Raw genomic sequence first — 21432 nt, 5'->3', positions numbered from 1 at the left:
TTCACTTATTACACAAATGTTAATAAATAATATTATTTTGAATACAATTATACGTTTTGCTAGGGCTTTGATATGCTCTATTTGGATTTCTTGGAAAAAGTTTGGAAGAACAAAATTGAAGAATTTATGAACAGACCGCGTGGTACGTTTTTTTGAAAATGTCCACAGTCCATATTGAAAGTTTGGAGTAATGTCAATTAATGTACTGTTGTCCCTCGTCCTATTTTTTAAATTTCATTTTTTGTTATTTCATCTTGAAATATTGTGATGAATGAGGTATTAACATCAAAAAAATGTTTAAAAATATATCTAAAACAAACTAATAATATCCTTCTGATACACAAAAGGAGTAAATGCATCAGCCATAGATAAAAAGGAGTAAAGTATAGTATTTTTAGCATTGCAAGTTATCAATATGTTCTTTTAGATGTATACAGTTAAAATTAATCATTCTTGGTAATTTAAATAAAATTATGTAACATGAAAGTTATAAAATTTTCAACATTCCTTTATTATTATGACTTTCAGACAAGTCGGCAGTCGTGAAGACATATTAAAAATACTTGAGTTCCATAAACACCAAGTTTACCTAAATATCATCAAAAAAACCTCCCTAACTAGAATCTGAGATAAATGAAATTTGTTTTTATACACATTTGCTACTTAAATATTAATTTTATAAAAGAAATTCTCACAAACACACGCCTAAAATCTATACTTTAGATAACTAGAATCAGGAGGATAAATATTTGTTGAAATCACTATATTTCTGATTTTTCGTTAAGTATTGTTGTTTTGTTTGAATGTGTTTTTGTTTGTTTTAACAGGGTTTTGAAGAAATCATTAAAGAATTTAATGAAAAGAGCTGGAAAGAAAAATATGGACAATTTGACGGCAGACAAAAAAGTAATTTGCTTTAATACCTGTTTAAAAATTACTTGAGAGTATTTGCATGTTATAGGCTTTTGCATGTCCTTTACTAACTGAAATTTTAAAAATATATATTTAAAAAGTATCAACGGGCCAATTTTATACATACACAATAATCATTCGAATCATATGATGAAACTAAAATCATATGATTGAAAAACAAAACAATATGATTTTCTAAAGTTCCACTTGCTGTCATGTTTCTAATATTATTATTATAAGTCGAATATTTACAATCAAATTAACCACAAACCTTTGATTGTTATTTTACTATTAGAAAATCTTACTTTGACCATAGAACTTCTATGCATATAATTTTGAACAAACCGCAACTGATTATATATAAATACATTTATTACAAACAAATAACATCATCATAAAAACATCCCTAAGCACCTTTCTCGTTTTAACTAATTTTTTACACCCCACTAATTAAGTAATAAAAATATTTTTCACACTACACCATAGGGTAAAAATTAATTGACCTTTTTTTTATTTAGCAAAACTTCCCAAATGGTTCGGTGAAAGACCAGGCAAAAAAGCTGGAGACCCAGATTCACCTGAAGGTGAAGAAGAAGGTAAACAAGCTGCTGATGATGATGACGATCTTAAAGAACCTGTAATTGAACCAGAACCAGAAGAAGAGGAGGAAGAAGAGGAAGTAGAAGTTGATGAAGAAGAGGAGGACGATGAGGAAGAAGAGGAAGAATAAGTGCCAAAATAAAGTAAGTAGTTGCGTATAATTTTCAAGTACAAAGATCTATTACATCACCTAGTTAATGTAGTTGTAGAGTTGTAGAGTCTCCTAATAGATTGAGTCAGAATCAGATCATATGTATACATGTTTTCTGTGAGGAAAAATAAAGATGTGAATACTTCTTCTTCGGGATAATTTACTTCTATCAACTTGAGCTTGTGTATATAATAATCATTGAAAAATAACAGTACCCTCAAGGTTCTTGAAATATTTACTAAATGATGGAAGTGAACTATCATCAAAAACTAATGATCATTTTTTTGTTTCAGAATTTATGTAGGAAAATAATATAATGTAACATCAGATTCTCATATAAGAAATAAAAACCAGTTACTTCAACATACATAACATTTCAAATTTTGTTTTATTTTTTGTTCCAAGTTGTTTAAAATGTTTATTTATATTTATTATATAAAAAGTTGTATATGTAATCTTAAAGCAAGGTTATATTATAATGGTGTTTTATTTGTATGTTAGGTTTAAGCCAAAAATAAACCATTTGAATAATTAACCACGATATCTATTTATTTGATTTGCCCACCAGAAATTCATTTCAGATGTTCTGTGAATACTTCCTACAAAGTGTTCTTTGAATATAACACCATAATCTAGTAATTTATTTTAAAAAATCACCAAATAAATGGACAAAACATTTTCAATTGGTGCAATACATGTATGAAATTTTGACTAGCACAAAATTAGAAGCTCATAATTCTTGGGGTTCAGTCATGCGGGCTATATTTTTTGCACTTGTGACGCGATCGCCATCTAGCGGTCAAATACCACAACTGGGCGTCGGTCATATTGTTGATGCGTTTTCGTAAAAAACTAGGATGAGCATAGCACCATACTTTCAATTACTGAAAGATGGTGAACTCCGAGTAATTCTATATTCACATGGTTGATAAATACCTTGATAGACTAAAAAATAAGTCGTGGATTGCTTATAATTTCTATCAAAAATTGAACGGCTCATATATATTAACTTCTATTACATTACGGTAAATTTCAAAACCTAGATTGATGGAAAGAAAGAGAAAAACGTTCGACATGAATACAATAGAAAGTTATGGAGTTTTCGCACGGGAAATAATGAGACTGAACAAAACATTATGAGAGACCGGAAATATCGAAATGCCAAAGATGTTCTGAGACCCTGAATTTATTAGTATGATATCTAAATATCTCAAAAATCCTCAATTACTTCCAGGGGCGCAAGACTTAAATTTCAGCAGGGAAATTGAAATCAAGTGGAAAGAAAGAAACACTATTCAGTTGTATATTGTTTCATCGAATGGAAATATATAGGGACTCACATAAAATGATTTATGCAATGAAAAGTGAGAAGAAGTTATTCGGACATTAAGACAAAATATGATCATAATGAAATCTTTATTCCAGAACACTATGGTGCCACATGCACAAAAAGTGGAATACAAACCTTGCCGAGCTCTATCAGACGTTCCCCTGACAGCACTTTCACACCAGGACGATATACATGGTTAGAGGTGAGGAAATTCTGAGCTTTTAAACTCTTGTGATTCTTCATAGCTTGTTTGGTCTAAAGCTAGGTACTCCAGTCTGTCTAATTAAGTAACGCGTGGCCAGTGGTCCTATTTTCGTACCGCAGCTCAAACGGGTCACTACCACACTCATGAACTTTTTTCTGATAGTGCTCACGGTCATGATGAGTCAATTTATCACTATATAGTGACCTATAGTAAAACTTTCAGAAAATTTCTAGCAACAGGAATTTTAGTACTAAAAACATGTGACAAAGGAGGCAGATGACTCGGAGCCTTTTGTAGTGAGAATAAGTCGGTTTTTGAATTTGTAGTTGGTGAAATATTAATGTTTAAATCCATAATGTATACAACTCAATTTTTTCAAATTTCGAATCAGTTCGCTTTTATTCTCATTTTGCGAAATATAAGTTTTCAAATTTTGTATTCCTAATAGAATTCCATACAAATGTATTGGTATTGATTCAGTATGTATAGGAAAATAACTTGCCAACTTGAATAGATGGAAACACGAAACTAACTAAAAATTATTTGACTATAGTATATTATGTCTCCTCTTACTTATTAATTTGATTTGAATAATAGACCTGTAAAAGAATACTATAGCATTATGAAGGCAAACCTTTGTGAGATTCATTGCTACTTATTGACATTCAGATGCAAATGAAAAATGTTTTATAAATGCTTCATCATTTGAAAATGAACTATCAATATACAATGAAAATCAACTAGAATGTTAATTATTTCATGCAAAAATGGAATACGTCGTTTTTAACAGTGTACTGCGTGTCTTAGAACTGAACCAAACAGTCTTCTAACTTTGTAGTCTATTAATACAATTACAATGAAACGCCAACTGCACATGTGCAAAATATTTTATTTTTATATAACTACAATATAATAATTGATAAACTGAAGTTGAATATAAATACAGAAGCAATGAAAAATAATAGTAAAAAGGATTCTCTTCTTTTTCTACTTATGCTGCTACAACTTTTGTTTGTGTACCTTTTTGTGTCATATTGATTTTGTCTCCTAAACTTAAGGCCATACCCTGAAACAAACAAAAGAACTGTAATTAGCATATTTATAAGTTACCTAAAATAACTTTCTACCGCATATAAACCCATATATGGTTCACCAGTATTAATATTTTTTTATGTTATGTTGCACAAGCAATAACTATACGTATGGTGGACATTTTAATTGTTATGTTGGCAATACGAAAATATTTTTTATTGTCCATAGTCTAACGTCATTGCTTGCAGAATCTGATACAAATCAATCTAATTTAAAATCATAACATAACTAAACCAGAAATGGAGAAATTTATTGGCATGGTAATATTCATGTCTATAGCGAAATTACCTGCCTCACAATAGTACTGAAATAAAAACAGCGACAAATTTGAGAAACCATGACAAACAATAGCTTTGAAATAAAAAAACTTGTAATAACATTTTAAAATTGACATTTCGACCTACTTCTGTCAATTTGCATAATTATATCAATCAATATCACCTACATTATGAATGTCAAAATAAATATGAAATCAAAATACAAATCTGTTTTAACATAAAAAATTCATTTTTTCTTAGTTTTTATATTTCAAAAATTTATAGCAGCTATCAATCAAACAACAAAGCTATTAATGATAAAAAAGAATCTGGATTAGGTAAGGGTGTTCTTTGAAAATAATTAAAGATGTTAATAATTAAAAGATTGACTTATATTTAATCTAGAGCTTTGGAAGTATGTCTTTACAATATTAAGGAGCAGAAAGAACCAACTACTTACAATAATTTAATACTTTGGGCCTGTATGTTATATATTTAAAATTATACCTGATTTTATGAATTGTAACTCAAAAACCCTTATCTTTACTTTTAAGAAATACTAAAATAAATTCTTTTACAAAACAATGTGTTCATCAACTGTTATTCAAATAGAAAACTTTCGCTTCCAAATTATAGTGAACTAAAAATATGAAAAGTATAATATCTTAAAAAATGACGACTCTTCCCAAATTTGTCTCAATATTGCTGTAAATGTGGACTTAATTATTCGAAATCTTACGAAAAAATTCATGTCGTCGCATGTTTCCAAATAATTTTTTCGATGACGATATATTTTTCGTCTTCGGACGAGCTTCAGCTCCAAATTAATGTAGAAGATATCTAGCCGTTGGGCCGTAAACCTTTTATTTTTCAAAAGATACCTCGGCCAGCTTAGAATTCAAACATAAAGATAACCTAAGTTGGCATTTGACGTTTGCCGCTAAAGCTAATCTGCTAAAGTGAAACATTTCAGACTTAACCTTAAAGTTCAAATTAAAAGAACATTTAGGCTAAATGGCAATTATGAAATGCTCAACTTAATTTACAAGTAACTTTAAATTTAAAGCTACCTTTAAGTGTAGTATGAAACCAGCCGTAAACTTAAATAAGTTATAACACTTACCTGACTCTTTGCCCTGATTCTAATATGACCACTCACTGGTGCATCTGGTTTGCTAAAAGACTTCTCTATACTTAAATTAGCCAAAGCATCTTCACCAAAAATAGATCTGGCATACATATTGGCTGCCATAAAGCCGCATTGACCACTTAGAGCTTTCTCCGGAGTTAAACATTTCATGTTTGTACTTTTCAGTAAATGATCTAAATATTCAGATAAATCCGTGAGAGGCGTATTAACGGTAACCTTATTTTCCCATTCGAATTCCGCCCACATTCTCATAAAATCGGTGTCGGTACAACTAGCCGGCACTATATAATCCATAATATCTATGTGAATATCGTTTAATACTACAACGTTCCTGTCGGATGCCGCTCCTGTTACATCATATACGATATTACCGAATATTATACCATTTTCAGTAGATGCTACTTTGACGTTTGCTTTTATGTTGCAAAAATCTTTAGGTGCTAATACAACTGGTTGAGGTTTTTCCACCAATTTTAAATCTCCGAGCGTTGCCAATTCTAAAGTGCAATTTTGTAAAGTATCATTAGTTTGATTAACAATTAATACATCAAGGATGATATCATACTGATTCACATGAACATAAGCCTCCGCATATACAGGATCAGAAAATCCTGTTAATTGTGTGATTTTATCTAATTTGCAAGAATTTAATACTGATTCACCACCTGCTGGTCGACCTCCAACTAGTGCTTGCGACAGAGACATTTCAAAGACGTTTTCACCGAGTTCTCCAGTTTTATCAGTTTCTAATTGCACGAAACTAATAGCGTCGTCTGTTTGCACAGTGTGTTTCTTTTTTTCTTTACTTTTTTGGTTGGTGGCCTCCTCAGTTTCTTTAGCAGCTAACATATTCTGCAACGCCGATCTACATAAGTTTTCAAAAATATCCACGACAATTGGCGTACGTTCTGATAAAACTCGCAAGCAGAAGAGAATGTGGTCTTTATCATCATTTGTTATCGCTTTTGTTGGCAAACCTGAAACAGTAAATGGTATGTGAGAGCAACATATAAACTGGAAACTGTTCTTCAATTGAAACAAGAAATTTTGGAAACAACTGCAAATATGAATATATTTCTTCAGTTTCTTACTTATAGACTTTTTATACGGTTTTGTTAATTAAATTGTCTTGATTTTAGATCTTTTACAAATAAACATATAACAGTTAAAAATATTGACTTTTGACCTATTGTGGCCTTTATCAAATTTCTCCAAATTTACAATTATTCCCTCAAATTTTTCGACTTATTTTCCTCATCTTCCCCTACTAGATATATTTTTTCTTTTGCATCTTCTATTGTTTTTATCAAGTCATTCTTGTCATTTTAATATCATCTTCACTGACCCATATGGTACAACACTAGATGTATATTAAACAAAGCACACCTGCAACTGCCCCTTGTACATCACTACGAAGTATTTTTATGTCCATTGTTCGGTTTGATTTTTCCTAATCCTTTTTACTTTGTTTCTGTTCGCATTCTTCAGCTCTATTTCTTTTCCATTGATATTTTTAGTGTTCCAAGTATTATCTTTATTTAACCAGAAAACCAAACGGGGAGTTAGGAGAAGTGAACAAAAAGAGAAAAATCCGAAGTTTTATATAGTGATTGAAGTTTTCTTAACAATTAATTGAAATATAAAAAAATAATGAAGAAATTCCAGAAGTATAAGACCAAATGTTGCGAATCCAATATGAGTTATAAAAGTCAAACAGATTTGGCAGTATTATATTCTTTCTTCCAAGATTTCCTTAGAATATTCCTCCTCAACCCAAATATCAGTTCCATTTAAATATTTTGTATTTCGTAGAATTTTTTTTGTAAATTTCACTAACTTCAACAAAATCTGGTTTCTTTCCCTATATACTTTCTAATTGTCCTAACATCTTCCAATTCAGTTTTATTCAAGCTAACTAACATCTATTCTAATATTCTTATTATTTTGTCTTGGGTAATAATCTCGGTTTCAGTGTTTGTATCTGTATCTCTAGCTTTTAAATCCTTTTTACTTGTTTCATCATTTTATCCTGTAACATCTTGTTTTTTCCTTCTTTCTCATCTACTTATTGTACTAGGTTTTCTAATTTATCATACTTTTGATTTATATCCTGGTACATAATTCCCCTATTTTTTCCATTTTAGTTATACACAATGATAAAGGTGTCATCAAGTCCAATACATCAGAGGTTGGTAAATTATGGTTTTCACATTATGTTTTAAGAATTTGAGCACAAGCCGTAATTTATTTTGTTGTAAGTCCTTAATTGCTATTAGCTTGACACTTGATAACCTTTTAATACCTGCAATTGCAAAAATAAACACTTTTCACAAGTTTTCTTAACTATTTTATTTTAAGAGTATTTTATTTACCCCATTTTTAATATTTGCAAAATTATTTCTCAGATCTTCTGGTAAAAAGATGAAAAATAAAAAAAATCTCTTCACACTTTTGCATCACGTTGTCAACCCAACAATTGTGAATAAATGATGTAGAATTTAAAGTATAATAAATTTAGTATAGTTTAAACATTGTTGTTTATCTCCCAAATTGTGTGATGTATGTATGTAAGATGATGTATGTATGATGAAATCATATATCTGTTGAATGAAACTTACCAGATTTTCCCAAATGTAAAATCCCTGCCATAATAAGCATAATTTTAGCATTGAAAGCACTACTTTCTGCTGGTGATGCTACATTATCATATCTTAAAGAAATTTTTGTTAAAGTTGAGGCCAATGAAGCGGATATGAAGAAATCACCATCCATGAGATATTGCCTTAAAGTGGGTCTCTTTTCTTTCATAGATTTACTAAAAGATTTATTAGAATCATATAAAATAAAATATTGATAACATTAGTTACAGTCATCAAATTTTTGTTTCAGTAAACAAATACCTTATGGTGTTAAAAGCCGATTGAGTAGCATATGTTCCATCTGAAGTTACTAGAGTGGTAGCTCCTTTTTGAACAACAGGAGTAGTTTCCTCTTCTTCTTCTCCAGATATCAATTTTTGTTCAGCTTCTACTAGAGACCCTTCGCCAAGTAATCTTTCTATTTCCTCGACAATACTTTGAAGATCATGAATATGATGTGCATATTCACCCAAAATCCATAAGGCTGCTCGGTGGACTTTAACTAATTTTATATCTTTAAAACTTTTTATCAGTGTCTACAAATTAAAATTCCAGTCATTGTATTGGGATAGAAGTATATAAAAAAACTTTTATAACTAGTTTTTGTATTACAGAAAAAAATAGATTCTAATAAAATTATTAATCATTTTTGTTTTTAGTTCTATTTATGAAGGGGAGAAAGAAGAACCCCCATGAAGTTGACACCACACTTTGTATTTACTAAATAAATTTTTGAATGTTGATCTAGGTTTGTTCTAGAACAACATAAAGCTGCGAGTTCTTTTATATAGAACTGATCTCAATTTTGAGAAATCTCTATTATATGAGTTGTCCTATATATGTTCTGCTAAATTAAGATGGCAGTGGGATATTAATTGACTAATATAACAATTGCTATTAAAGTTTCCAAAAAATAATTATTATATATGCCTTAATAATTTGAAGGTGTATATAGGTAATTAAATTTATAAATGTAATTATGCAACAATTATTTTGTCACTTACTTCAAGGATCAAAGGTTGCAGGTCATTATATTTCTGTATAGCTTCCCTCAAGAACAACAAAACATCAGTGGCTACCAACTCATTATTATCAGATAAAAATTCCATTAATACAGGTATAACACTTCTGGCAACAATTGGGAATTTGATGCAACAAGTATGTAAAGTTCGAACCAATAACTGCCTGTACTTTCCAGTATCTTCATGCTCATTATCAACAGTTTTTGATACTTCTTTAGTAAGAACTAATACCATTTCTTCTATGTTTCTTGATGATACAAGCTCCAATGCTAAGTTCAATGTTTTCTTTCGAACTTCAAGATCAGGTGCTAAAAGTGCATTGAATTATTTTAAAATATTAACAAAGATATGTTTTTTTTATATCTAATAATAATATATAATAACCTTACCAGCTAAGACTCTAAGAATGTCCATAACCAGATCTTGTAATATCCTCTCATGGTTTGGATGTTCTTTAAGTGCAATTAATCTATCCAGTACAATAAGTTTAACATTATTGTCACTTTCTTTGATGATCAATTCAATGTAACAACTTGCTGCAGCTTTAACTGCGGTGGGTGCATTAGAAAGGGTTACCAAAGTTCCAGCTGCTTCATATCTATCAAAAAAATTAAAGTATTTCCAATAGTACCATGAAATAAATTCTTATTCCATTTGAATATATACCTGACTGCTGGACTGCTCGAATTTAACAAATTGTAGATACATCTTATAAATCTTGATCTCTCAGAAGGATTGGAATGACATACTTTGTAAATAAGTTCAACAATTACTAACTGAAGAATGTCTCCGAATGAAGTAACCTGATCTAAAAACAAAAATAAATTTATTAGTTAAAAATTAAATAATAATATAATAATATATGTTACCTAAACATGAAGCCAAGTAAGATAATGCCCGTTTTTGGTCAGCATGAAGAAGCATCAAAAAAGCATTTCTTTTACATGACATATCATTTTCTCCATCTAAATAATTAGAAATCAACTCTGGAGCATCTGGTATTAAGAATTCGAAATTTCTATAAATCGTAAAAATGGCCAGGACTGCATTTCTTCTTACATAACTGTGCCTGTGTTCTAAACATGATCTAATACTTGGCATGAGAGGTTCTAGAAGTTCCGGTTCTTTCAATTTGCATAAAAATCTCAAAGTTGAGCCTCTTAGAAATTCATTAGGATGCTGTAGATCTTTTCTATAAGCATCACATACCAAAATCATCTCTTGCAGCAATTTCCCATCTGGTGAAGTTTTTGGAACTATTTCCCAAAATATCAGCAACAACTTTTTAGCTAAATGATCCTGAAGTGGCAAAACATTTCTAATTATGGTCATAAGAAATCCATTTGGTAGTCTATCGCCAGCTAGGATCATATGAATAATCTTTTCAAGGGCCCGTATCTTTACCTTCACTTCTCCTTTTTCTATAAAGCAAAAAACACTATCTGTGCAATGTGCAAAGTTACAGTTACATATAACACAATAATTAATGGAAAGTATATTTAACGTAAAATTGAAGAAAATACTTATAACATCTATGTAATATGTATCAATCATACATTGATATATTCTAAGAAGTAAACTTTATACTTTGGATATAAAAAGAACTGTTTATGTTTTATAATATTGATCAAATAAGTAAATCTATGCATACCTAAGTCCGTCTTGAGCTGCATTTCATTGTAAGGCTCATAATCTGTTGGTAAATTAATGATAGTGTAACAAGGCTGTTCTACTGATGTCATTTTACTTTAAAAACGACTAGTCGAAATATTATGATAAAATTTGAGATAGGATAAATTATATCGAGATCTTTCTATTTTATTTTGGGTTTTTAAAAAAAAACAACGTCAACTCACACACTTATTACGTGTCAATTTGTTGACGTTATGACAATTTTGACGTTTTTAGATTAGATGTGTTTTGCTTACTACACCGAAAGGGATTAAGTTTTATGGATAACTATCTGAATCATATATGTAATACTTAGTAATATTACATATATGATCTGAATACATAGAGCAACGATGAAATTATCATATGTGTAATACTTATATGACAATCGTGCTGTCGGGCTCAATTCCGCATCCAGCGCTCTTCCAGAACGAATGCGTCATGAAAATGCCAAACGTCACATCGTTTAGTTTGTATTTTGAATTTTGATGTTCAGTGTACTATTTGTGTATTGAATAATGAGTGCTAATACATAAAGCAGCAGTTGCTACCAGCTACGTACATAATATGGGGAAACATTGTATTGCAGTGTTATCACAAGAATCAAAATTGATTTTAAATGAAGTATTTTGTAAAATATTTTGGTTTCATTTACAATTTATGTGACAACCAGGTCCGACCACCTAAATTTCACAATTAAATGGTTTATATAAGATATAGGTAGATGGAACACAATATAATTATTATAATTTTTATTTTTTTTTGATATTTTATAACTATATCCACAAACAAAAAATTTTCCTTCACACTTTAGCAAACTTAGGACTGTCAACAGTGAGATGTTGGCGTGTTTAAAAAATGTTTCTGTTTGTACATGGTAGATACAATGGTATATAAAAAACTGATTTTATAATCATGATTACAAGATATAATCCTGTATATTTTGAGTCACTTCTTGAGAACAGCACAGGTCGGATATGAAAATGCCAGTCGGTTTTCCCGAACGGAAAAATTGGGTGAAAAACCTCATAAGGTGCGCACGTGAAACCTTTTGTAATGTGGGATTTGCACCTCAAATAAGAGCGGTGTAATAACGCAAGAAGTTTTGCAAACCGGAAAACCCTCGTAAGAAGTGATCGAAAGTACCGGATAACTCATCTGAAAAACTTAATAACGTGCGCGAATGAAAATTTTATATTAGGTTTTTGGAGTCTCAACTAAGAGCGGTTTTATATAAAAAAAATTGATCAAAATCAATTTATAATCGGCGCAGTAAATGAATTAAAAAAAATAGAAGCCCGTTTTTTGCGTTGCTGCATAAAAAATGATTATAATTCAGCGAGTTTTCATCGTATCCCGATGATTTTTTTTAAATTTCGGGTAGCTTAAACAGATATTTTGAATGGAGTCATCAAAAATAATTTTCCATTAATCAGAACACGAAAAACTTTCATCTCGAATATACCGCGATCCAAAACATGGAGTCTGCTCTAGAACGTGTTGAATTTGTAGCGTATGCGTCAGTGAACGATTCCGCTAGGATTTCACAACAGTTTCATCCGCTGAATGCGACCATTGTCAAATTAAATAAATAAGGAGGTAAATAATGGATTATATTGTTGAAAATTTATATTTAAAACAAAACACAAAGCTTAAACAATAATAAATACGTATTTACATCAGTGTTACAACAATATTAAGTAATAATAAACTGAATAATATCCCAAATTGAATGATCAAAATATGTTCTTATTACTTGCTTAAAAATATATCATCACGTAGGCGTTTATAGTGGTATAAGTGTTTTGAATTGTAAAGAGTATTTTATTACATTATACCATCTTCCTCCACTGATATATTCAAAATAGAACAATTGTGTTGTGTGGATGGAGGGGTTATTTACAATATTTTTATTATATACATGGGAATATAAGAATATACATGAAATAATACATTTAGATTGAGAAAATATTGCCAGGATCAATTCATTGTACCTATATTTTATGAAACAGAATGAAAATGTCATCTAAAAAACTTTAATTATTCACATTTATACTCCAAGACTTTCAATTACCAAACATGCACAAATAATGCTCTACCACACAGAGATCTCTAAAAACGATTCATTTTGATATAGGAATACGAAGCATTACGAGGCCTAGTTGCTGATATGTAGGGTGTTCAAAATATTTTGACATTAACAAACTTTGGAAACATTTAATCAGTGGCGCGCTGTCTGGGTTAGTTGTCACTTTTTTCCCCCTATTTTTTACGCCACTGGAGCAAATTCTTTTTTAAATTGTCTGATTCTTTTTAGTTAATAAACTAATTACTTTTTATGGAGCTAAAATGAACGGTGTTGTTGAAAATTGCCTCTAAACAAAAGTCTGCAGTAAATTGAATACGACTCAATATTTCTAAATTATAATCTAGTAGGCACCTATCATATTTTTATTAGTTTATTAAATATTATTATTATATTAAAAAAAATTTAAAGGCGTTCATGTTTACGCCAAATTTTTTATTTTCATTTAAAATTTTACGCACCCTATATCTCAGCAACTAGGCTACGTAAGGGATCGTATTCCTATATCAAAATTAATCATTTATATGGCCAATTGCCAGCACTAATGTTAAAGTTGCAATTATGCTTCAGACTTCTCAGGTCTTGCAGTCTGCATTATTGGTGTCAACTAAAGATTTGATAGTATATTGTGCAGCTAGTGCGAAAAGTAGGTATGATAAGTAACTTGTGTAAGTACGAAAAGTACAGTTTCCACACTTTTCTGACGACATGAAATATTTAATATCCCAACGAACTAGCAGTAGGGAGGAATGCACAACTTTCAACAAAGTATTTTCTGTAGATTGTCAGCAAAATATAGTATCGATTAAATAATATTTTGAATTAGATCGGTATCGCATTCACTTGGGTATTTATTTTTTTAATAAGATAATTTAACAATAAATTTAATATAAATAACGAATTTATAAAGTGAGATAAGAAAAGTTTAAAATTATTTTCAGTATGATGCTGTATATCTATATTTATTGCTAATAATATAACTTTGGTTTCGAGTCGACTTTATGCTCAGAGGCTAGTAGAATTTTAAAATATGTGAAAATCTCAATAAATATTTTTCTTCAACCAATTTACTACAGACTCCAAATGTTTCGTCTTCCAATTTATTCTAACTTTTATACGGTCAACTGTGCTCTGAAGAACTCCTGATACAGTTTTCAAATCAGTTTGATGGATTTTGTAAAACGTTGTTAGCTGAAAAAAATAAACGAATTTTCTTAATTTTTCCTGTCAGTTTGAGTAGAATGAAATAATAGCACTTACGTCTTCCAAATCAGCTTCGGTGGAAAACTGACCAAGAAAATCATGGAAAATAGTATTAAAAACTAAGTAGACTTCCTCATAACTTTTATAAATTCTATCCCAATTCAATCTTAAAAATTGGAAACCAGTTCTTATCCCCACAGGATGGTTTATGGACTGCCACACATAAGGGATGAATTCCAAGCTAATATTCCCACTCAATGAGTATTCCAAATATCTGAATTTTAGAATAGTTGGAAAATTATTTTTAGGAAAATATGTCATTATGATTTTTCACACAGGAATAATGCCTTCAGTAAAAAGTGATTTTTGTCGTTTATGACTTCAATTCGTTTCTTCTAACTAATAAACTAAACATGAAATTAGGCAGCTATATTATTGGTACATAAAAACTTCAGCGGCAAAGGGATCTCAATTATATAGTGATGAAAGTTAATGAATCTCACCCTCGTATCATAACTAGAATGAAGTTTTTGCTTTTGTATATGTAAAAAGTAATAAAGAATCGTAAGAATACGCTCAGGATAATTTAAAACTAAAAAATGGTTATTATGAACATTTGAAAACGGAATATACAAACGGATTCAAGAATTTTTTTGATATTATAACATCGATTCTTATATTTTTATTGATATTTGAACTGATGTACAGGGTGCTCCGAGACTTGAGTTATAGGCATTTAAATTTGCGAAATCAGAACTTATATTTAAGTGTAGTTTCTACATTATACATACCAACATTATGAATTTTTAATGGGTGATTACGTATGACCATGTAGAGTGTGTGATGGAATAAATAATTCTACAATCTCAAGGTATCAAAAGTGAATTTTTCAAACGATTCTTTAACCAAAAGGTACTCTTTGTTTAACTCCTTAAAATTTATGGTTTGGGAGATATATAGATTTTTAGATCGTTGAACTTGCCAAGAAAACCGTTCGCCATAAAGAGACATACTGAAGACAATTATTATCATAAATTGTAATTATTTATTGAAAATACAGGTATTCAAGAATATTTATAATTGAACTGCATACTGTCGAACATCGTACTACTTACATGAAGAAACAATTAATATGTAGAAAAATTTAGTTGTTTAGCCTATAACTTATCAAATAAAAACAAAAAAACTATAATAAATGTTCGAAGTGTGCATCTTGCATACTTCCAGAGTCTTGCAAGTTCAAAAAAATATCCTCCGTAGGCTCCGAAAATGGTGGTGTGTAGAACTGCAAGGTGCACACTTCGAACATTTATTATATATTTTTTTTCCATTTTTATCGTAGCCTAACCAACTAAACTTTTCTACATTTCAATTTTTCCCTTACGTAAGTAACACTATGTTCGACAGTATACAGTTCAAATAGATATGTTTGATAGTTTTTTAATACGTATTTTCAATAAATAATTACAATTGATGTAATTTAGGAAATATACTCAAATTTAAGTTCTGATTTCACAACTTTAAAGGCCTGTAAATCAGAAATGAAGAGTCGTATGGCAAATTTTTTTGCTGTCTGACTGACTCACTCCCGAAATGAGTAGGAGAAACAGTTTATAAATATACTTTGGGTAGTAAGAGTTTTCAAATAAAATATTTTACATACCTGTTGATAAGCCAAGGGTCGTAAGTGCATCCTAAACTTTGATAAGCAGTTTGTAAATCAACAGGGGCTATGGCAGGATTACGTGTTCTGTTCCATAAAAAGTCCCATTCGAAAGGCCCACCTGATTTTATTGCTGTACATTGAGCTATATATCGATAGTCTACTTTTATTCTATAAAAAAACGGAAATTTTTATATAAAATTCTATACACGTTGGTATAACATTTTTTTGCATCAGTCATTTATTCTATTGTTAATTGTTCAAATTGTGTCTTTAAGACCGATAAAGAATATCTGAACAAGTAGTATGAAAGTCTGTCTTATGAAATCATAACTGAAATAGTCAAAATTACTTACGGATTTTCTGAATCAGGGTCTTTCATTTGAATCCAATCATAAAATTTAGTTCGTGCCCACATTATGCATTTTCCATATCTGAGTTTACAAGCTGATGTAACAATATGTAGTCTCAGAAGTTTCTCATTTTGTGTGTCGTAGACTCTGGTCTCTGTTCCCAGTTCATTATACATAGGTTTCACGAGTTTCAAAAGAAAACTATCGTACATTCCAGAGTATTCATAATTACTAATGATTGTTCTCAGCTCTTCCATATTTCTAAAATTGTGATAATAAAAATGCAAATAAGTAACATAAATAAAGATGTTCACCTCAAAGCACTGTACCATGGTATGTAATTTGGCTCAGTAATGTAAAGATACTTAACAAGGTCGAAAGCTATAGTGTAATTTATAATTCCTGATTCTGCTAATGCGAAAGAGTCGTCGATAAGTTGTCCTCTTGTAGTTACTGGAATTTGAATGCGACCCGTCCTTAGCTGGTAGATGAGTAGTTTCCAGTTATGAGTGTCATAGTTTACTCTGTAAAATCCTATAAAAACAAGATGTTTGAATTTCGTGTTTCATATAAGAGGCTCCTACGAGCAAAAAAGGTATCAATTTATAACTGCTTTTATTCGTTGTACTCTTTTGGATACACAGTTGATATATATAAGGTATTTCAGGCTTATTTACATTTTTTTTTTCACTTTTAAAGTTGTTCGTTAGAAAGCTGGTGGTATCCAATTTAATATTATTTGTTCACCCCATCTAAATACCAGTTATTAGTATTTACTTTAACTGAGGTCCAATACTACTTCCCTAGGAAGAGTCTCCAGCCGGGAAAGTAAGATTTGGTTTTAATTTGAGTACTCAGATCTAACGCATTAGAATTTCCGATTATGGGAAGAATAGTTAACAGATCAAGTTGGGAGCTGCTGAATTTCGTATTGCCCGTTAAAAGTTCTCCTGTCTGCTCACGTCCGCCATACTTACCAGATTTAGTACTATATGAATTCTGGCTCTTCCCGAAGGTAAAAGAAATGTTCTTAGCGGGTTTTAACATTAGGATAAGGGATAAGGGTAGCTAAGGGTAGTACTTTTAGACTGATTCAATGATATCATAATAAAGAAAGCTCTGCAGAAATTACACAATATCATATTGTTACCTGTTTCATCTATATTCAATAAGATCCATGATCCATTACTGATTCCGGTCATATTTAGAGTTGTTTCTCTAACATTTTCTAGCCAAATGATTTCAACATTACTATTTGTCGTCGTGATGTAGGTTATTGGAATATACCAGAGAGCATCGGATGTAGTATTGGTGTTTTCTGTCATTTTTGTTTGATTAATTTTAGCAATACCTGTTGCGTAATCTCTTGTAATGGTAACGTACGGATATCCGCTTTGCATGGACCATGAATTCATAAGATCTTTAACGGTGACTGTAGAAGGAATGAGACTCTTATTTTGAGCTGACGTTGTATAAAGCGACCAAAGATGATCTTGAGTTACAGCTTTGTAAGCACTTGAAAATAAATTATGAGTTAGGGCAATTTCATTATTTTTTCTAGTATTACTCACTATTTTTTCACAAATTCCTGCAAGCCTTTTTGGAATATTTCGTAAGACAAAGTCGAGTTTAACATCTTCAAGACACTACTACCTTTTCTATAAACTATACTGTCGAATGTTTGTTCAATTTGTGCGTTAGTTAGAATTTCACTTTGTATACTTCTTGCAGATTTTAAACTATCATAGTTTAAAGTATTGTACGTATCTCTCACTTTCACGCTGCTATAAGCGTGCCATTTAGGTCTTAACTACAATAAATTTATTTAATATATAGTTTACAAAAACAGTTTTTAAGTTTGGAGACTAAAACCAAATATTTTTTCAATGTTTATTACTTACTGTTGTTATTGCTATTTCAGCTATAAATGTCGCTAGCCCTTCATTTAACCATAAATCGGACCACCATTCCATAGTTACAAGATTTCCGAACCATTGATGAACTAATTCATGTGCTATTTTTGCTAAAATGTAACTTCTTGTTTTGATACTTGTAGAATCGGGGTCAAATAAAAGTGATGATTTTCTAAAAAATAAATACAATAAATAATATTATGAACGGAACGCCAACAAGAATGACTAGCGTCCGTTTAAGCTGCAGAAGTATAAAAATTTATGGTTCGTCGCAAACTTTTGAGAAAACCCTCGTACTGATTTTGATTGACATGACTAATACTGTTTTGGAAAGGATAAAAAAAATTGAGGAGCTTTGGACAAAGGGTATAAAGCTTAAAGGAAAATTCGCCGAATAATTTTTCCTGCAATTTAACGCGAATTCATTATTTCGCGTTCTCAGCACAGTCCGCGAAATTTAATTTTATTTTTTATTGAATACTAACAAATACATAAGTACTTATATTATTTAAGATGAATATTAACATTAATTGTACAGTTTGTATTATTATTTATATTTACTCCAGAAGTTGAGGCTACATCTACATCTAGTGTTTCTGAATAATGGTTACTGCCTACATTCAAACCAGATACTATATCGCTAGAAAATGAGTAGAAAATTTGCTTCTTATTTTCGATAGATTCTTCTATATATCCTTCCGCTATTGTCGTGGACACCGTGACGTTTAAGAATTGACATATCTGCCCCATTATTGGCAAGCAGCGTGACAGAACTTCTCCAAAAACAGTGACCCGTGTATATTCCAGGATTTGATAATCTGAGAAACTTGGCAATCATACTAGGAATTTTCCCAATGTTTTGGTCGAAGAGATACATTTTTACGAAATTAAAATTAGTAACAGTGAAAACACGCTTCTTATCCGTCTTGGTATCAGGAATAGTTACTATTAATACAACATTCTCTTCCTGAATATCTTCAATGACCATTTTTACTAACTCATCACATCGCAAGGCACCAGATATTCCCATTATTCTAACTACCTTCAATCAATACTATAAATAAAAAAAATGTAAATGATATCTCTTAGCACTTACCTTCAACAAAAAGTGTTTTTCATCTTTAGCTTCTCTCAGGAATGTATCAATTTGCTCACATGTAACACTTTGGACTTTTTTGCTCAATAACCTACTGATTTTCTTTTCAGAAATGGTACTAATTTTGGAAACTGCTCGATGTAGATATTGTCTTGTATGTTCAGCATGCACTTCCGCATGGAATAAATGCTCCATGAAGTTGAACTATTCACAACATTTGATTTCTGCATCAAATAAGCCAAAACAATGTTTTCGGACATCGTCTTAACATTCTGTTTATCACACCAACCTTTAAACATGCCGTAACATTTTTCGTACTGCCGTTTAGATTTTTCGGGTATTAAAACGGAAAGCGCCGAATTTAGGAGAGTGGAAGGTACTGAAATATCGCTTCCAGTATCAGACATTTTTCGTTTTGTCAAGAACTGTTAAAATATTTTGTTCATATTGAAACATATCATTTCCACAGCATACGGTGACATTGTTAAATGAATTGAACTGCTGATAGAGCAATAATATATTTATATACAATTATATATTTCAATAATTTCAACGATTGCACGAAAAATAGTGTGTATGCCATGGCCGCGAAACTTTTTAACGTCCTCAAGATTATCTTGCCTCGGCCGCCAGCGGCATCGGCGATAACTGTTTTTTCGTTAGATTAAAAAGGTATTTCGCGATCTAAGCATATAAATAACTATTTTATTCAAAAACCTGTGTTTCATTCACGTCCCCTAGTAATAATAAATGCTACTTTATGGACGCACTAAATAGATAAAACATATTATTAAGAGCGTTATTGTTAATAACATTCCAAAAACGTAACAACTTTAATTGTAGTAGTTTCCTTTCCGACTCAGGTATAGAATTAAAATTGCTAATCATCGTTATTTCAAACGATAATTATATATATATTTTTTCAACTAAACAGGCTGAATACATACATTGTTTAAATATGTGCAGTTATAAATAAGTTTAAGTGGCTATTGTTGACTATATTAGTTTCATTATTTTTCCTATAAATAATTATTCATAATAAACAATATCTATTAAGATTATAAATGCTTAGATTTCTCAGCAATATGATATAATTTATCCCTTTCTAATATTATACTTTTTTTAAATGTTATATAAAAATTCACCTGAATGAAATAATACCCCAATTCTCCATTGCAGCTTTTCCGAAATTAGGTACAGCTAGCATATCCAGTTTTGGTAATGGATACTTCATATCGAAAAATGTCTCCAAAAATGGTAAAAGCTCCATAGTAACATCAAGGGCGTATTGAGCTTGAGTCAAATCACTCTTAATAGCCCAAATCTTTACTGGGGGGCCTACCGTCACGTTAGCTGATATACTCTTCATGTCGCTTATGGTAAAAGCCACTAGGTAGGTAGACATCGGAGGAGTTTTTTGGAAATGATCCCAGACCCAACCTGGATCTTCCCTAAAAAATATATATATCAAATTGTTGAAGTATATAATAATTTCCATACGCTTACATTGGTTCCGTTTGTTGTAACGGCATATTGGACAAAACAGTCAGATTAGTTCTTCTAGCAACACTAATTGCAAATGGTGCTTTGAAGTACGGTTCGTCAAAACATGGAAAAACTCGTCTTGCATATATTGGTTGTAGATGTGTCGTAGCTAACCATCTAAAAATTGAAATTTATACAAAACAGAATACTATTAAAGTAATACAGGGAATAAAGTTTTATAGCAGCAATGTATTTCGGTGCATTCAATTCAATTAATATATCTCATGTTTTGAGACAAATAATAACAATTTGATCATGGAACAAGAACTCTTAATGTAAAACTATTGACTAATTTCCCTATATATTAAGTCCTGAAAAATTGGTCAACCACTTTTTTCTTCATCAAAATCATGTGCCACGGCACAATTTGTTTTTGATTCGCAAGTTTTGGACTGCTGAAATGCTTACATCTGCCTTTGGCACAATGGCAACTTCAGACCCTTCTCTAAAATAAGAAATGTGCTAAAAACACACGTCCGAAGAACAACATGGGTTAATACAGAACATATCGACGATGGACGCGATACTCTTAATACGTTAATTA

General features: G+C 30.7%; 3 protein-coding genes across 12 annotated transcripts in view; 1 reads left to right on the top strand and 2 right to left on the bottom strand.

Annotated features, from left to right (window-relative positions):
• LOC130899652 (troponin T) overlaps positions 1-2198 on the top strand; it is a 239364-nt gene extending 237166 nt beyond the window's left edge. For 4 of the 7 annotated variants that reach the window (XM_057809753.1, XM_057809748.1, XM_057809751.1 and 1 more), the window contains 3 exons: positions 828-906; positions 1431-1655; positions 1957-2198. In XM_057809753.1, coding sequence (XP_057665736.1) covers positions 828-906; positions 1431-1642 — 291 coding nt within the window. In that variant the 3' untranslated portion in view covers positions 1643-1655; positions 1957-2198. Of the gene's footprint in view, positions 1-63; positions 143-827; positions 907-1430; positions 1656-1956 lie in introns of all 7 variants that reach the window. The other 3 variants (XM_057809752.1, XM_057809750.1, XM_057809746.1) reach the window with 1 other exon arrangement.
• Positions 2199-4067: 1869 nt separating this feature from the next.
• On the bottom strand, positions 4068-11425 carry LOC130899647 (coatomer subunit beta). The gene is made up of 9 exons (XM_057809726.1): positions 11010-11425; positions 10228-10779; positions 10025-10166; positions 9748-9956; positions 9341-9666; positions 8598-8872; positions 8316-8512; positions 5671-6674; positions 4068-4264 (listed from the first exon to the last, which is right to left on the bottom strand). The coding sequence occupies exons 1-9, from the start codon at positions 11098-11100 to the stop codon at positions 4190-4192; spliced, it is 2871 nt and encodes a 956-aa protein (XP_057665709.1). The 5' UTR covers positions 11101-11425; the 3' UTR covers positions 4068-4189.
• A 1202-nt stretch (positions 11426-12627) lies between these two features.
• The window catches only part of LOC130899645 (aminopeptidase N-like), a 34162-nt gene continuing 25357 nt past the window's right edge, over positions 12628-21432 (bottom strand). For all 4 annotated transcript variants that reach the window (XM_057809724.1, XM_057809725.1, XM_057809723.1 and 1 more), the window contains 10 exons: positions 20850-21005; positions 20489-20794; positions 18236-18419; positions 17906-18144; positions 17485-17849; positions 16649-16868; positions 16338-16595; positions 15982-16152; positions 14376-14592; positions 12628-14306 (listed from right to left, as the gene is read on the bottom strand). In XM_057809724.1, the coding sequence (XP_057665707.1) occupies positions 14157-14306; positions 14376-14592; positions 15982-16152; positions 16338-16595; positions 16649-16868; positions 17485-17849; positions 17906-18144; positions 18236-18419; positions 20489-20794; positions 20850-21005 (2266 nt within the window). In that variant the 3' untranslated portion in view covers positions 12628-14156. The remainder of the gene's footprint in view (positions 14307-14375; positions 14593-15981; positions 16153-16337; positions 16596-16648; positions 16869-17484; positions 17850-17905; positions 18145-18235; positions 18420-20488; positions 20795-20849; positions 21006-21432) is intronic.

The sequence above is a fragment of the Diorhabda carinulata genome, chromosome 11 (genome assembly GCF_026250575.1).
Source record: "Diorhabda carinulata isolate Delta chromosome 11, icDioCari1.1, whole genome shotgun sequence".
NCBI lineage: Eukaryota > Metazoa > Arthropoda > Insecta > Coleoptera > Chrysomelidae > Diorhabda > Diorhabda carinulata.
The sequence above is the reverse complement of the archived record's forward strand: the minus strand, read 5'-3'. Positions and strand labels throughout refer to the sequence as shown.

What these genes read in the sequence shown, in the direction of transcription:
- LOC130899647 (XM_057809726.1), bottom strand. Translation starts at nt 11,100, where the DNA reads ATGACATCAGTAGAACAGCCTTGTTACACTATCATTAATTTACCAACA. An exon ending in TCGAGCAGTCCAGCAGTCAG is followed by an intron (nt 9,957 to 10,024) that starts GTATATATTCAA and finishes TTTTTTTGATAG; the next exon opens with ATATGAAGCAGCTGGAACTT. An exon ending in CATTCTTAGAGTCTTAGCTG is followed by an intron (nt 9,667 to 9,747) that starts GTAAGGTTATTA and finishes ATGCACTTTTAG; the next exon opens with CACCTGATCTTGAAGTTCGA.